The sequence below is a fragment of the Panthera leo genome, chromosome F2, assembly GCF_018350215.1.
Source record: "Panthera leo isolate Ple1 chromosome F2, P.leo_Ple1_pat1.1, whole genome shotgun sequence".
In the NCBI taxonomy this organism is placed as follows: domain Eukaryota; kingdom Metazoa; phylum Chordata; class Mammalia; order Carnivora; family Felidae; genus Panthera; species Panthera leo.
This window is the reverse complement of record NC_056695.1, coordinates 23518042-23535734: the sequence shown is the minus strand read 5'-3', so window position 1 is coordinate 23535734 and position 17693 is coordinate 23518042. Positions and strand designations below refer to the sequence as shown.

The 17693-nt window shown below is 41.1% G+C and overlaps 1 protein-coding gene across 7 annotated transcripts in view; it reads left to right on the top strand.

The window, feature by feature from the left end:
- The first annotated feature begins 6613 nt into the window (after positions 1 to 6613).
- The window catches only part of STAU2 (staufen double-stranded RNA binding protein 2), a 306837-nt gene continuing 295757 nt past the window's right edge, over positions 6614 to 17693 (top strand). For 2 of the 7 annotated variants that reach the window (XM_042923877.1, XM_042923873.1), the window contains exons 1-2: positions 14310 to 14323; positions 15741 to 15806. Coding sequence is in view for 2 of the 7 variants with exons in the window: in XM_042923878.1 (XP_042779812.1) it covers positions 15789 to 15806 (18 nt within the window). In the remaining 5 variants the exon portion in view is untranslated. Of the gene's footprint in view, positions 6689 to 7730; positions 7850 to 8437; positions 8527 to 13693; positions 14324 to 15740; positions 15807 to 17693 lie in introns of those variants that run through there. The other 5 variants (XM_042923874.1, XM_042923878.1, XM_042923875.1 and 2 more) reach the window with 5 other exon arrangements.

Below are 17693 nucleotides of genomic sequence, written 5' to 3'. Positions count from 1 at the left end.
ATTTATTTAATATAAACTTTACGTGATGCAGGAGCCTTCATAAAGAAATGAATACCTAAAGAAATGATCAAACCTGCATGCTTTTATACTAGGTTTGATGAAGACTTGTGGGAAGATGATGGGACAAAGGTTATGAGGTAAGTGTAGTAAACTGGCAAAAACTTAGCAAGAATGTTTGTGCAGATACTTTCTGTGTCCCTTCACGTTTGGTGATGAGAGAGCTCCTTTCCTCTGGGTATAGGGAGGGCACGTCTCATATGAGGGTTTTATTTCCTGTTTCAGGAGAAGATCAGAAAGTCACTCCTGCACATGCTATTTCTCAAATTAATTCAGCTTAAAATATTCAGTACGCCAACGGGTCCTATTTTGGGGGAACATGTTCTAGACCCCCCATCACAGGCATATATGTTGAACAGGCATATATGATGAACAAATGACTTTCGCCTGCAGGTGATGCTGGGGTAAGGCTGGGAGAAAAAGGAATAACCCTTGCTCAGAGTGACGCCAGTCAGCATGACTTTGTCTAACTGCCTTCTGCTGGTCCCTCCCCAGGTCACGTCTCAGTTCCTCACTGGCAACATGGCCCACTTCCAACTGCAGTATGTCCCAGAAACACAGCACGATTCAATGTTACAATTGTACATCACTGCCTGGGGTTTCCTCCAGCTTCCAACTTACCCCTTCATCTCTTCTGCTGATGCAATTGTCAACTCCTTTAGCTTGCCCAAAGCCTCCCCTTGACCTGGCAAGGAGAGTGGACTAGAAAAGTGTATGAAGCCTTTCCTCTTGACCCTGGTTTTTGTGATCTCTATAATTCAGGTGTGCAACTGTCTTCAGTGGGCAAGGAGAGTGTTAGATGAGTGAAGTCAGCGCCCATGATTCACGCAGACCCAGGTATCCATGGAAGGAAATGTTCAATGTCACCTTTATTTTAACACAGAGACAATACAGCGAAAAGACAAGGTGATATGTTTCAGAGAATGTACAGAGTTTTAAATCAGACTTTAAAATTATTCGACATGCCTCTCATGGAGAGATGGGGTCAAATTTCTACTCCTTGAATCTGGGCCCAATAGATTATGGCAGAATTCACAGCATGTCTGTGCCGGTTTATAAGCCCAGGTCTTAAAAATCCGATGTCTTTGGGGTGCCTGGCTGGCTCAGTCGGTAGATCATACAACTCTTTATTGCAGGGGCATAAGTTAGAGCCCCATGTTGCACGTAGGGCTTACTTGAAAACAAAACAAAACAAACGAAAAACCAAAAACTTATGTCTTTGACCTCTGTTTTTTAAAATTTTTTTTGAATATTTATTTTTGAGAGAGAGAGAGCGAGGGCGCGGGTGCGCGCGTGAGTGGGGGAGGGGCAGAGAGAAAGGGAGACACAGAATCTGAAACAGGCTCCAGGCTCTGAACTGTCAGCACAGAGCCCGATGCGGGACTCCGACTCACGAGCCATGAGATCATGACCTGAGCCAAAGTCGGACGCTCAATTGACTGAGCCACCCAGGCACCCTTGTCTTTGACTTCTTATTTCTTGGAACCCAACCACCACGCTGTGAAGAAGCCACGCAGCTACAGAGAGGCCACAGGTAGGTGTTCTGACAGATGGTCCCAGCTGACAGCCAGCATCAACTACAGATGTGAGTAAGTGCACACTTACATGATTCAGGCTCAGCTTGAACGGAGCAGGGACTGGTTATGGAGCCTGACCCAAACTGCTTCAACGAAATAAACTGCTGTTGTTTTAAGCCACTAAAATTTGGGATGGTTTATTACGCTGCAATATATTACTAATTCAGAGTGTCTTTGATAATTATCAAAGAGAGGAAAGAATGAGAAGTCACAAATAGCTGGAATGTACCGTTTTTTTCTTACTTTACAAATGGGAAGGGAAAGAATAGCCTATGAATGATGAAGTCTTTTGAAAAGGTGGGGGGACAATAAGGAAGAGAGAGGCGATTGCTAAGATGATGCCTCTCAAAACAGTCACAATGAAAAAGTGTTTGAAGAAGTCATTGAACTTATTTAATAAACAACACCTGTGGGGGCACCTGGGTGGCTCAGTTGGTTAAGTGTGCGACTCTCGGTTTCAGCTCGGGTCTTGATCTCATGGTTTGGGGGTTCGAGCCCCGAATCGGCTCTGTGCTGACACATGCAGAACCTGCTTGGGATTCTCTCTCTCCCCCCCGCCCCCTGCCATCCCCTGCTTGCATACTCTCTCTCAAAATAAATAAATAAACTTAAAAAAAGAAGAAGAAACAACACCTGCCATCTTCCTGCCATCCCTCTTGCTCAGTGATGTTACAAATTTATTTCCATTGCAAGGAAATTTAAATAATTATAAAGAAGGCACATTTTTAGCCTTTGTTTTATATATATGTATATATATATATATATATATATATATATATACACACACACACACACATATGTATGTTTTAAAGAAAAGTATCAGAAAGTTAGGGTAAATATGGTAGAATAAAGCCAAATTATAGATTCTTTCTCTGGAATGTTTTCCCACACCACCAACCAATTCTCTGATCTCTGGACACCCACTAAATGGGAAAAATAGTTTTTCTTTACTGCTCACACCAACACTTCTGACATCAAATGTATGGATTTTCAGCACCAAGCAATTCTGACACGAACAGCCTGGGGTTAGTGCAGACGCCACAGGTTAAGAACTCAGTCCCACAAGGCTGTCCCACTCCCCCAGTTTCACATGTTAATTGAAAGTCCAGGTTTTCGCCAGTGCTTCTGATTGACTCGGTAAAAATCTAGAGTTCCCACACCCTAACCTCAGGCTCGATAATTTGCTGGAGTGACTCACAGAACCCAGGAAAACACTTACTTACTAGATTGCAAGTTTATTATGAGAACCTACATCTCAGATCCAGCTGAACTGAAGCGATGCATAGGACGAGGACTGGGCGAAGGGAACGACCAAGTCCTCCCCAGCCATTGCACTCTTCCAGCACTTTGATGTACTCAGCAACCTGGAAGCTCCCTTCCTTTTTTTTTTTTTTTTTAAAGATACCTTATTTATTTTGAGAGAAAGAGAGTTCGTGCATGAGTGGGTGAAGGGGCAGAGAGAGGGAGAGAGATATCCCAAGAAGGCCCACAAACCATGTGATGGTGACCTGAGTTGAAACCAAGAGTTGGATGCTAAACCGACTGAGCCACCCAGGCACCCCTGGGAGCTCTCTTCCTCAGTTTGAGTTTTTAATGCAGTCTCATTATGTAGACACTAATGATTACATCATTGGTCATTCGTGATCTCCAGCCTCTTCCCAAACCCTAGAGGTCAAGGGGTGGGGCTAAAAGTTTCAACTCTCTAACATGTGGTTGGTTCCTTTGACAGCCTCCATCCTTAGGGGCTTTCTAAAAATCACCTCATTAACATAAACTCAGGTGGGGTTGAAAAGGGCTTGTTATGAATACCAGAAGATTCTCCTTTCACCTTTAATACTCTGTAGCTGTATCAGGAGCTGGGAAAAAACCCAAATATTATAGCAAAAGATGCTTCTATGACTTTTATCACTTAAGGGGGTATTACAAGTGTTTTAGGAGCTTTGTGCCACATAAATATTTTGTATTATATCACAGTATCACACTATCCCATCCCTAAAACAAATGAAATGAATGAAACAAAACATAATTTTATTTTCCCTAGACGTTCTACTGAGCGATGGTAAGCTAATAATAGGTCTGGAGACAGCTTCCTAGATTAGGCAGGAGTAAAATGAGCATAAAAATTATGTCAATCATTGCAGCAAAACTAATAATAATAGTAATAATAATACAAAAATGGAACATGGCATTCAAAAGACAGAGGAAGAACCCAGGCTAGAAGAAAAATACCCATGAAGAGAAGAATTCTTTCTATGAGTGCATTGTACTATAGATAAATGTAGTACAAGTTCATATTCAATAAAAGAACCCAGTTTACAGATGATAAAACAGATCGAAATGAAAAAGGAGATTACAAAAGTATCGCATCTTGTATTTCAGCTTAGGACTTAAGTTTGAAATCGAAACTTAAACAATGCCATTACAAATCTAATAAGTTAAAATCAAAATGTCAGATTTCTGGTGTGGTGGAAAGTATAGATATATTCAAGAAAAAATTGAGAGTTTTGGAGAGGAGATGATAGATATGACGGAAAAAGAAAAGTCAATCTAAGCACTATTGGTTCCCTCTTATTATTCAAGAATATTTGTTAAGCATTATGTTTCCTAAGACTTAACAGAAACTTTGTACACTTCATTAAATAAAATTTTGTTTCCTTACTCTTAATGATTATATTTATAATTTATTTCTATTCTTTTTTAGTATAGTGTTTTAGACAACTGATACCTAATAACTATCTTGTCATCATTATTATGGAAAAAATATTGAGTTGCAAACAATCTATTTGTGAACACACAAATACATTGGGAATTTTCAGAATGGTATTCTAATAGAGGTAAAGGATTTAGAAGTGCTTATTTCATGCATTTATCTATTCATTCATTCCTCTGTAAGTTCCAGGAGGAGAAAGATTCTGCAGATTTTTTTCATTGCTCTGTGTCTCTGGGCCATAAATAGTATTTGGCATATAGTAGCTACTCTGTAAATGTTTGTCAAATTCACTACTCCATTCATTCAACAAAAATGTATTGATCACTGTGCTGGATGCTGGGGAAGCAAAGATAAGGAAGCCATTGTTCCTGTCTTTAAGGAGCTGAAGGTATCGTGGAAGAAACACATACTGTGTAGTGATAAAAATATGTCGATATAAGTATATAAAGGAGAGTAGCTTATATGGTGGGCACTGGGGCTACATGAATTTTACAGGGAAACAGACATTAAGGAAAGGATGTATTAAAGGGCACCTGGGTAGCTCAGTCGGCTAAGCATCTGATTCTTGATTTCAGCTCAGGTCATGATGTCACTATATGTGAGATGGAGCCCCGCGTCCAACGCTGCACTGACAGCGCGGAGCCTGCTTGGGATTCCTTCTCACCCTCTCTGCCCTCCGCCACTCTCTCTCTCTCAAGATTAATGAATAAACATTTTTTAAAGGGAAAACGATGTAATAATATAAGAGAGGGGACTTCTGGCTGGCTCAGTGGGAAGAGCATTTGAGCCCCATGTTGTGTGTAGAAATTACAAAAGACAAACAAACAAACAAACAAAAAACCAACCCCCACTCCCCCCCAGCCCCAAACAACTTTACAAATATATATATAAGAAAAGAGGACAGGGGCACCTGGCTGGCTCAGTCAGTTAAGCATCCAACTCTTGATTTCAGCTCAGGTCATGATCTTGAGTTCTGTGGGTTTGAGCTCCACATTGGGCTCTGTGGTGTTGAGAGTGGGGAGCCTGCTTGGGATTCTCTCTCTCCCTGTCCCTCCCCACTCTCTCTCTCTCTCTCAAAATGATAAATAAATAAACAAACTTAAAAAAAAAAACAAATTGCTCAAACCTGACAAAGATGAATTTGAAAGCGTATTTTTCTGATGGCTGAATATTTGACTACAATGGTACCTGGTAAAGATGCATTGATAAATGAGTTGCTTTGTTTTAGTCAGCTGCTAATAGGATCACTCTTCTTTAAATAGCCATTATTTTCAACTCCTATATGAATATTTTATTTTAAAGTAAAATCTTCAGAAGATTATAGATTTATGTGTAGATTTCCACATCACTCAGGTGATTTCATGTACTGATGCTATATACCTCATGCAACTGAAAGTGCAGCTTCCAGCTTAACAACAAATTTCTCTCTGAATATTGTGGCTTGAAGGGGAGCAAGGTACGTGACCCTCAAACATGCCACTTTGGCGTGTAGATTGTTTTGAGCTGAAGACAAGACCAGCAGACCAAGAAAAGCTTTATCTCTCTCTTTACTACCCAAAAGAATTTAGATAGGGGGTCTGGCGCAGAGAGAGAGCGAGCTATTACCAGAGATATCGTTTATCTGAGTGACCTATCTGTATGGCAGGGCAAACATCTAATTACAAAACATCTGCTCTTATCATCCTCTGAATCACCCTCCTCCCATTTGAAGCTCAATACTCCTCTCCCATTCCTTAGCTTAGGATGGCATATAAACCTCAATTGTCTGATTTGTCCTTGGGTCTCATGTGCTTATAGGGTTCCCATAGGTATATGCTGTTAATGTATTTCCTGTTAATCTGCTTTATATCAATTTACCATCCAAAGAACCTAGCAGGATAGAGGAAAATATGTCCTCCTCAACAGAGTAGTAAAAATTCAATCTATTTGGGGTACAAATGTAACACGCCCATGGTTTCCTAATTAGCAAGTGGATAACCAAAGACTTAAAATTGGTTATAAGAAAAAGTTACAGTGGAGATACAGTTTTCAGTTAACTTCAATTATCTAAATTAAAGGGGTGAAATTTCTGACCACTCTAGAGTCATTTGCCAAAGCATAAACTCATCCATTAATCCAAATGCATTTACTTCCACCCTCTTGCTGTTGGATGCTGGGGTTACCAGAGCCTGCCCTGAAAAGATGCACTGTCTGGTGAGGAGAGATGGGCTCAAAACAATTGAATAAACCAACAATGTCAGAGAAGAGAGAGTCAGGAGACAGCCCTGGCCCACTCAGAGGAGTCAGAGAATGCCTCTCAAGGAGCTGATTTTGGAATTATCTGAAGGATGATTTTCTTCATCAGGTGAGGGGAGATGGACTCAGGGGAGAAGCAAGAGCCTATGGAAAGGCCAGGAAGTGACAGACTCCTCAGGAGAACTGCTTGTAGGAAGGGCATGTATTCATTCAAACAAGTATTTAAATGTTGACTAGATGCTAAGTTTGAGTAGCTTGAAGTCACTAATCAAGGACTAGTGCAAATTTAGGGAGGGTAAACATGTTAAGTGTGAAGGAATTGGCAGAAGGGAAGAGGGGAAGGAGTTTAAGAAAGAGTTCTAAAAGGAAAATGTAGCAGGAGCTACTATCTTACCACATGCCAGGCCCAGTTTAAAGGGCTTTATATATAATCATATTTAAATACATATTATCATATGTAATCTCCTGAACAAAAGCATAAACGGACTCATTGAAAAGCAACATTCTCCTAGCCCAGTTAGCAAGTGGATAAGGAGGCTTGCTTATCTAATTCTGGTGCCCTTGGCTTAACCACTAACTAGACTATTATTGTCTCCCCAGTTGTAGATAGAACTGTCAGTTTTAGGTGATGACTAAAATCACAGGCTGGGTAAACATTTTCCTGGTGGAGATTGATACTGGGAAGGAACCCTGGGAATAATAATGCAAATGGGGAAGTTTGTGAAAACACAGTAATAATTCTATTTCTAGACTTATTTTTTTGCCAGATTATTTTTGGTGCCATTTACTAAATGAAGGGTTGAATTTCACTGGGTTTAGCCGGGTTGAAGTCGTCTAGACATCTGTAACCCACATCAAAACCAGGACGAATCAAGAAGTAACTCGAGTTTTCTGGCACTCTTGCCTCAATCATCTAGGATCTAGGGCACTGTTCTAAGATGGTCCTCATTTTTGGTTCCAAGGATTTTTTCATGTGACCAAATACGGTTTCTCGGGTTTTTGTTTGTTTGTTTTTTTGTTTTCTTGGTGGAGGAGGCTCTTTGGCTAAGCTGCCGATCTTGGACAGCAGGTGATTACTGATCACTAGTGTTTTCTGGGCGAGACAGTTGCACTAACCCCCTCCCCTCCTCCCCCGCCCCCCCTCCTCCCAGCGTCTGGAAAGGTGCAGGATCTGCTAAACCGTGCATCGCACAGCGGCGGCCGGAGCAGACGCGGGATGGTCGCGTGTCCCCAGCAGAACAGAGGGGGGCAGCCAGAGAGCCTGGGAAAGGTAAGGGCAGAGAATCCGGGCGCGTATGGGCGTCTAGGAAGAGCAGAAGGTCAATTGGGCGGGGGAGGCAGTTGCTGAGTGCAGGTGTGGAAGGGGCTGCCTCAGGCCCACCCTTTGCAGCCGAGCGGGCGGGGAGCCAGGCCTGGGAGCCGAGAGGGGAACAGAGAGACTGCGGACTGGGCGCGCTCCCCAATCACTCTCTCCCCCTCGTTCCCAAGGCCTCAGGGAACGGCCCTCGCCCGGAGGCCCAGCCTGCCGGCGCCAGCACCGCAGCGCCAGCCGCGGCCGCTACTGCGGGGGGCCGGACCGCCGCCAGGGGGCGGGAGCTGCGCCGCGAACAATGGCCGCGCTCGGCCGCGGGCCGACTGGAGGAGGAATGGAGCTAGGGCCGGAGCCGGGCGCGCGGCCCGGGTCCGCGGAGGGCCGGGGACGCGCGCGCGCGCGACGGGCTGGCAGGGACGCGGGAGCGGCTGCGCAGGCGGGGGCGCGCGGCGCGGGCCCGGGAGGGCGCGGCGGGAGCGCTAGGAAGGCGGGCGGAGGCGGGGGGCGGAGGCGGGGGGCGGGGAGCCGGAGGGGTGGAAGCCGGCGGCGGCGGCGGCGGCGGCGGCCGAGCGGGGTCAGTTCTCTGTAGTGCTTGCCAATGTTGGAGCCGTCTGCAAAGTGTCCCCGGCAAGAAGGTAAATACCCTCGTTGGGGGCGTCCGGGAGGCCCCGACTTCCGCCCCGCTGGCGGAGGAGACAGAGGGCGCTGGGGAGCCTTGCAGGTCCTCCGCGCGCGGCGAACCCCGAGAAGAGCGGCCCCTTGGCGGCCTCCCCTCCCCCGCGCCTTCCCTCCCTCCTCGGGATCTCTCTAGGCGGGAGGGGGGAGGGGAGGAGGACCGTGGGGGTGCGGAGGAGCCGGGGAAGAGGCGAATGAATTGGGGGGGGGGGCGTGTGTGGAGGGGTGGGACGACACAGGTGTCCGGAGGGGAGGAGCCGGGAGGAAGGCTAGGAGGCCGGCATAAATGGAGTGCCCGGGTTGGGGGTGGGGTGGGGGAGGCAGGCGCCCGACGGAGGGCGCAGAAAGATGGGGTCTAAGGGGCCCGGGTGGGAACAGTCTGAAGAGAGGACGGTGGTTGAAGCGGCGGTGTGGGAGGGAGGGAGGGAGGGAGGGGGAGGGCCCGAGGGTGGGTCCCTGCGGAGGGGAAGGGAAGGGAGGGGAGGAGAGATGGAGCGAGGCCCTAGGAGGGTCTGCGGGGAATGGCCCCGGGGGCGCGGGAGGAGCGGCGGGCCCGGGGCGCGCCTTGGGGTGGTGCTGGTGGCTATTTCTGTATAATGGGCAAGTGGTGAAGACGTAACACGCCGAAATGGGGAAGGTAGGTGGGGCCGAGGGGACAAAATATATCCTATGACAGGCAAGTTCTGATGTGGCTCGTAAGAACTACTACCGTGAGGACTCGGCTTAAAGGGGTAGTTGGCAGTTAGTGACCTTGCCGAGGTGAAGGGAATTGGGCGGAGAGACAAAGATCAGTTACAGAATCCACTGTGTGAGGGCAGAGCCTCCAGTCCCTCCCGGGGAGAGCCGGGGATTGTGATGAGGGGGGTGTTCCGCAGAGGCAATCGAGGAGACGCTGAACTGGGATTCTTAGGGAGGGGGGCGGGGATAATGGCCTCGGGGTTCTGGAAGTCCCTGGAAATACGTGCAGGATTTTGCATTTGTGAATAATTTTCTTTGGAAAGGGTCCATACTCTGCGTGACCCGCCGCTCCCCACACCCCCAAAAGGTTAAGAACTCCTGGGGTAGGGATGGACCGTTCAATTAAGGGAATGTACTAAAGGATTTTGAAGTGGGCGGTTCCAGCAGAAACGATAGAGATGATCCTTTAAAGGTATTTCACTGTTAGGTGAAAACCCTTATTTTTAATATTTTGATTTCACAATTTTGGTGAACTTTTGCTGAACATTACTTCTCTTCTGATGCATCCTTACATTTTAGGAAACCATGGCGAACACTTGAATTCAAAATTATGATGGGCAGGCAGGATAATAGTAACCTTGTAGGAGAAAAGATTGCAACGTTTCTCCAGGAGGGCATTTCTTTCCTAGTCCTTTCTAAAGATGATTCAAATATATTGTTGTGAATTGAGCTGCAGTGGAAAAAAAAAATTAGTTAATAAAACAATCAAAACCCAGACATCCTGTATCTCAGTTGTTTTGTAATATGGCAAGTGTTTCACTTTTCAGTTTGTCTATATTTTACTGCAAACCAGAGATCTCATATATCACTTGAATTGTAGATTTGCTGCGTTTTGCAGCAGGCCTGTATTAAATTTGTGAGGCATTTATACCAAACTGTGGGGTGTGTATGCTGTTTTTTTTTTTTCCTGCTATGATTTCAACTCAAGTCACCATTGCCACATGTCATTACATAGCAGTGTAGTTTGAAATTTATTTGAAAGTGATCGTTAGCTGGAAGGATATAGTGCATATTTCCTAACAAATTACTGAATTTTTCCTCAAAAATCCGTTTTGTATCTGTAAAAATGTTGCAGCATAATCAGAATATGTATTGTTAACTACAGATGGAATGCCATGTAATTTTTAAGTTTTAACTTTTTATTTGGAAATAATTTCAAGCTTATAGAAAAGTAGGAAGGATAATAATAATACAAAGAATACTTATGTAACCTTTACTCAGATTTACCTGTTACCATTTTATTCACTTATCACTAGATCTGGGTCTGTCATGTGTACATAATATTTTTTTCCTGAATCATTTGAGGGTAAGTTACGTCATGACTCTTTATTACTAATCGGCATGGAAAACCATATAAATTTTATATTTTAGATTATTTGGCTTGCCTGGATTAAGTTCTAGGAAAGAGTGGCTTGGTTTGGCTTTCAACAAAGAATATTAAAAATATCTAAGATGATCAAACTTTTCAGTGTGTAAACAATACAGAAAGTGAGGCTGAGTGGTTTTCCTGTTTTAGGATCAGATTCTGAAAGATATAATTGGCCAGTACTTTGGGATTTTTTCTTTGTAGCTAACCTCTTTACTATCACTCCCTCCTTTTGTTCACTTTGAGTTCTGGATATCTGATAATTGATGTGTACAGATCATAATAATAAAGAGAATAATAAATAAAGAGAAATACTAGATAATAATAATAAAGAGAAAATTAATAATAATAATAAAGAGAATAATAATAAAGAGAAATACCTAGATATTGTAAAATTGAATTGGGTTAATATTAGACTGAATAGTTGGAGGCATGCACAGTATGATCAAATTATGTGTATATATATTTGTGCCTCTTTTAGGTACTCAAGGAAATATTAGATGAGTGTCTAGAATCCATAAGAATTACAATTTATAATTGATTTTAAATAAATCACCAAAGTTCCAAAGGAACCTTGCCATTATGTTGTCCTAGAGATCAAGACCTTTGTGACAGGAAAAATTTTAAGAGGTGAAGTCTTTATTTATAAATTTAATGTATAATAAAGAGATGAGGACTTCAAACCAGACCATACTAGGTTTTAATCCTAGCAGTGGACTGTGGGATGTAATACAACTTCTAGAAAAGCGGAGATAACCTCTATATCCCGGGGTGATGAAGATTAAATGAGTTAATATAAAAATGGCAAAATATAACATGTGGTATATAACATTAGTGTCTGATAAATGTTAGTTTTCTTTCTTGGTTGGTGGTGAGATTTCTATATACTTAGAATCTTTCACAGGCTCTTAAGAGATATTAAAGTTTATATTAAATTATTTTGCTTTTCTTACATAAAAGTTTTTTTGGATGCCTACTTTGAAAGAAGTGAAAGTTAAGAAAAAACATTTTTTAATGCTTTTTAAGGACCCTGTGAAGTTTTTAGAGTAAGAAGCTTTGAGCTGATAGTTTTAGGGTAGTTTGGAGCCTAAGAATGGTATAGTAATTGTTTTTGCTTTTCATACTGTCCAATAAGACATTTATGTGAGGATTGCCTATCACTTGTGGGATGGTGCTGCTATACAATTTGTAGAGAAATTAATTTAATAACGCTATTTTATGAAGCAATATTTAATTGTTGGAGATTTTATAGATTTAATTTTGTACAGCTTTCAATTTATCACATGGGTAAAATCTGATAATAAAAGCAGCAAGTTATATCAGCAATACATTTCACATACACGTTGGACTTCCAATTCTTCATGAGCAGCAAATCTTCTACAGTTAGTTGCCCTCTCTCCATAAATTGCTCTGCCTGTTTTCATTTAGTAGCTTGGAATCTGGAACTGCATGTCCTAATGTGCCTGACTGGGTAACACTGTCGGGCATTTTTGGGACATGTGAATAGGTTTCTCTAAAAGTACTTAGCTGCAATTGGAATGAACTGCAGCTGGAAACTTTTTTGATAGTGGATGGAGAAGTGGATTTTATGAAATCATAGGGAGTATAAAACTGCTCTACATTTTATTGATATTTTATCGAATTGTTTTAAATGTAGGACAGTAGAGCAGGCATGTCTGTAAAGAAGGAATGAAGTGTCAAAGACATGTCCCTGTGGGCATTTCGAATTGTCCATAGTATGGTTGTGAATTACAATTTATATATTGATGTAAATGTAATATAACTTGGTAAAAAAAGTATAAGTTCAGAATATTAATCAGTTACGTCATGGAGTGCTATTATAGACCTATTAGTTTCATGTTTTAATTTATACAAATCTTTATAATTGTGAAGGAGATGCTTACAGAATACTTAAAATTTTATGGTCAATTTTAAGCAGTTTTGTTTTTTCTTACAACTACCCTTTGTATCAGAAGATTAGAACTTTAAAAAATGTAACCTTATATCTTATTGTGACTACTTCTTGGAATCCGCCCACTACTGTTACAAACTCTAATATTGAAGAGCACCCCTATATTTACTGTAGCATTATTTACATTAGCCAAATTATGGAAGCAATCTGTCCATTGATAGATGAATAGATAAAGAAGATGGGGTGTACACACACACACACACAATGGAATATTTTTCAACCGTAAAAAAGAATGCCATCTTGCCTTTTGCAACAGCATGGATGGATCTAGAAAATATAATGCTAAGTGAAATAAGCCAGTCAGAGAAAGACAAATACCATATGATTTCAGTTTGATGTGGAGTTTAAGAAACAAAACAAGGGAACAAAGGAAGGGGAGGAAAAAAAAGAGACAAACCAAAAAACAAGACTTTTAACTATAGAGAACAAACTGATGGTTACCAGAGGGGAGGTGGGTCGGAGGGGGGGGGGGGGGATAGGAGGGGTGGGGAAAGGTGCAATAGTTGGAGATTAAGAGTACACTTATTTTGATAAATACTGGGTACTGTATAGAATTATTGAATTATTATATTGTACATCTGAAACTAATATACTGTATGCTAACTATGCTGGAATTAAAATAAAAAAAATAACAAACTCTAATACTGAAGAAACACATACAGGTCTATAGATAAGCATTTGTAACTTTTAGAGGCTTACATGAGATAAAAACAAAATAGGATTTCTCAAATTTGGTGAGTGTTGAATTCTAGAAAGTAGGGGACACTAAATCACTGAGATGCTTTTAGTGGCTTTTTCACATTTTAACTTCCAAATGAATTATTTTCAGTTAAAAAAATGAAAATTGGTTGGGGCTGTATTTTTAGTTATACCTAGTGTATTTTAATACCATTTGACTACTGAGGCACTTTTTAGTGATTTTTTTTTTTTTTGAACAAAATGTAACTGTTTACGTTTCATAATTTATCATTTTCAAGTTCTAATGTAATTCATTTACTCATGTTAAACAGGGAATTATTTTTTTGGTTTATCTAGGTATGTTAATTAATACCTAAATCACCATAGGAGTATAGAATTTTAGAGTTGAATGGGATTGTCTTACTTATTGTTGCATAACAAATTACCCTGGGAAGTAAGGGCTTAAAACAACAAACATTTATTACTCAGTTTCTGTGGGTTAAAAATCTGGGTGCAGCCTATCTGGTACTTGTGGCTCAAGGCCTCTTAGAGGTTGCAGACAAGCTATCCCTGGAGCTGTGGTCTCATCTGAGAGAGTGACTGGGGGAAGAGCTGCTTCCAAGCTCATTCATGTAGCACTTGGCAAGATTCAGTTGGCTTGGGAGGTATTGGACTGAAGGCCTCCATTTCTTTTGGGTTGTTGGCCAGAGGCCTGTCTCAATTCTTTGCCATCTGGGCCTGTCCAAAGGGCAGCTCACAGTATGGCAGTTAGTTTGCTTCAGAGCAGAGAGGTGAGAGAACAAGAGCAGGTAACACCCAAGGTGGAAATTGTGATCTTTTTTGTAATCCAGTCTTGTGAGCGGGATCTTATTTCTGTTGTATTTTATTTGTTAGAGGCTGCCTACCACAGTGACTTTAGTTTACTTTTTACAGATTTAAAAAAGAAAGAAAGAAAGAAAAAGAACTCGAAAGACACACAAAGTAGTTTGCCAAGGCTCAAAAGGTAATCTCCTGAAGAGCTTGGAATAATATTCACATTCAGTGATCCTCAGCCGTTGTGCTGTTTCTACAACATATGATTTTTTTCTGAAAATATAAAAATTGTTGCAGATGCCGAGGTCACTATTATAACATATGTATATTGAAAACTTTCAAATTCATTTTGAATTGACCTCAGTTTGTCATCTTGAGAAAATGGCAGCTGTATATATACACACACACGGTATACATAAGAGCGTGTATATAAGAACCTATGTGTGTGTATATGTATATAGTGTATCTGTGTGTGTGTGTACGTGTATATATCAAGAACCTTTGTTTCTGAGGGAAATTTTAATATTAAAGTTTTACAGCATAAAAGATTCTTACCCAAGTGACTGGATTTAGTGCTTTTGCTCTTTATCAAGACTGTGTTGTTGCTTTTTAGATAAATTTTCTTGAAGGGTAGTGTCTGTACATAATTTGTTTTTCTTATTTTATTTTATTTTTTTTTAGTCGCCTCTATGCCCAATGTGCAGCTTAAACTCACAACCCCTAGATCAGGAATCTCATATTATACTGATTGAGCCAGCCAGGTGCCCCATAATTTATTTTTTCGTGTAAACTTTTTACATTGTAAGATCCCATGATTTGTTTGTTCATAGACTTGGGTGTTCTGCCCTTCTTTGGTATCTATTTTTAAATTAAGTTTAGAAGAGATTTGCCACATGCAAAGAAATATAATTGTAGCAGGGAGGTCAGACCCAGAAGGAAACAAACCCAAATGTAACAATGGGATATGTCAGGACAGTGATTTTTTTTTTCTTGAAAATTTTATGTGAAATTTTATTGTGCATGCTGTTTTTATAGTGATGATAAACAAAACCACAAACAGAAAAAAAAATCCAGCTAGGTTATCTTACTTTGTACTCTTCCATACCACCTAGGAGAGTAAGTGTTGTGTGTTCTTCAGGCTTAATTTGTCTTATAGAGCTTGGAAACAAAGCTGTTTAAAACCTTACTAGAGCAAGGGGAGTGTATATTAAATATTAATCTGAAAATTTCAGATTGTTTTTAATAGCTCCACTTTTGCTGGAATTGTTTTAGAACCAGAAGGGTCATCTTTCAGCCTACCTCTGCACTGTCCACTAGTCACATAGGGTTATTTAAATTTAAATTAATGTCAAAAATTTTAAAACATCAAAAATTTACTTTCTTGTTGCATTAGCCACATTTCAAGTGCTCGGTAGCTATATGTGGCTAGTGGCTACTGGATTAGACACTGCAGGTATATAAAACATGTTTATCATCATAGAAAGTTCTATGTTGACCTAGATCTGCTCCATTTTATATTTGATTTTGATCAAGGACATGTGTTTAAAGTGCTAATCATTGAGATCACCAACTAAGTTGAACTTTATTTCTTCATTTTCATTTTCCAGTTTTTGGAGCCGTGAGGGATACAGCAGTTTGGTCAATATTGTTTTAACATGCTTCAAATAAATCAGGTGAGTTTGTGTTAAGGCATGTCCTACTTATATGGTGCTTGGGCCATAAATTGTGGAACGTGTTAACCCAGCTTTTCTATAGCCATAACCTGGCCACCGCTTTATAGAGCAATTACATCCTATATATTCACCATAGGAGACTGTGCAGGGCAGGTTGTCTAAGGATCATAGTGACAGTTCTGCAAGTTGTTAACTTATGAGTGTGCAGAGCAGAAGGTGTGTCTGTTTTTTTTGATGTTCCATCCCTCCAAGACTTAGTGTGTTCAGACTGCTTACAATTGTGATCTAGCTTCAGTAGGTGGCAGTTCTGTAGACTGAAAGCATTTCTAGTGACAGATCTTGTGAAGTAGTTATATCAGTGTGTTAAAAAAAAGTTCCTTTTCTAGGGCACTGGAAAAGGCTAGAAGGAAGGCTCTGTTAAATAAACTTTAGCCTATAATGTCTTAGACTCACTGAAAGAAGTATTTTTCTTAGGTCTTGGCATTTCTCCAAGAACTTTATACATTTCATCTTATTCATTCTGAACAAATAGGGCATTGTGTTGGAAGTATAATATTAGGAAATACTTTTATTTCAGATTTGTAAGTCAAGAGAGAAATAATTGGATTGCAAGAAGTAATGAATTTTGTGTGTGTGTGATTTAATGAAGTGGTACACGCCCGCCCCTGCCCTGTCCTGCTCAGCTTGTCTAAGTAATACCCTCCAGTTGTGCATCACACACCATCTCTCAGCCAGTGACTTCTAAGTTTATACTTCGCCTGGATCTCTCTTCCGAGCTCCACACTCATGTAGCAGTTGCCAACCCGATCTCTTAAGTTGGGTATCTTTATGCATCTCAGAATTAACATGGGCACAAGAAATGGTCTCAGTGCTTTGATACACCAGACTGAGTTCCTGGGTTGGTTGAGGTCGTCGTGCCAGCAGGAGGAGCTTTGCATAGATTGCCCCTGCCTGGGCCTCTCTTTCTGTCCGCTGTGGTTGGCTCACTTGACTCTGAAGCCTAGTATTTGCTCTCATAGCACCCTGCCCTTTTATTTAATGATGTTCTAACATTTGCTACATGAAGGTAGCGACTCTGCTGGTTTATTCTTGTATCCCCAGGTCCTAGAATAGTTCTGGTTGGATATGGTTTTTCATGTATTTGCTGAATGAGTGCATGGATGGTGCTGGGGTTGTCACCAAAGCAAGGAACTCTCCATTCTTTTCAAAATAACTGCATAACTGCATCATCACTTTAGGTATTCTGTGCTTGCTTTACACAAATGCCACTAACATATAATTTCTTTCTTATGCAAAGTTATTCTTTGACTTTCACCTTGTACTAGAAAATTTTCTCCTGCAACAAATGTTGCTTTCATCAAAGATGATAGCTATGTAGGTTTAAAGGAATCTTAAGCTGTACCATGCTTGGTGCTTTCTGTGCCTTCATAGTTGCTGTCAAATCCCATGGGGTGCATTGATGGAGCTTTATGTGACATGACTCGCAAACTATGTTGTAGGTTTGGGTGGATGCCAAGTGTATGGATACCTGCTATTGTGTGGGTACAATTAGAATAATTTGTTTCATATTCTACCACAGAAAGGTGGAAATAAACATTCTTTTTATGCCAGTCGTCATCACTGAAAATTATAGATTAGTCCTACTGAAGATTGACTGTTGGTGCTACTGGTCATGTTGAATCAGGCATTATAAACAATTCTAGGCAATGTTCTGCAAGGCCACAAGCAGTTCCCTGTGCTTTGGCTGGAATTGTACACAGTGCTTGGAGATGCATACGCTGTCCTGGTAACATATGTGTATTTTTAGACTCAACCTCAGGACTCTCTTGCTATCGACTGAGTTTCATCCCCCCAAATGTTCAAGTCTGAGGGGAAAAATTAATCTAA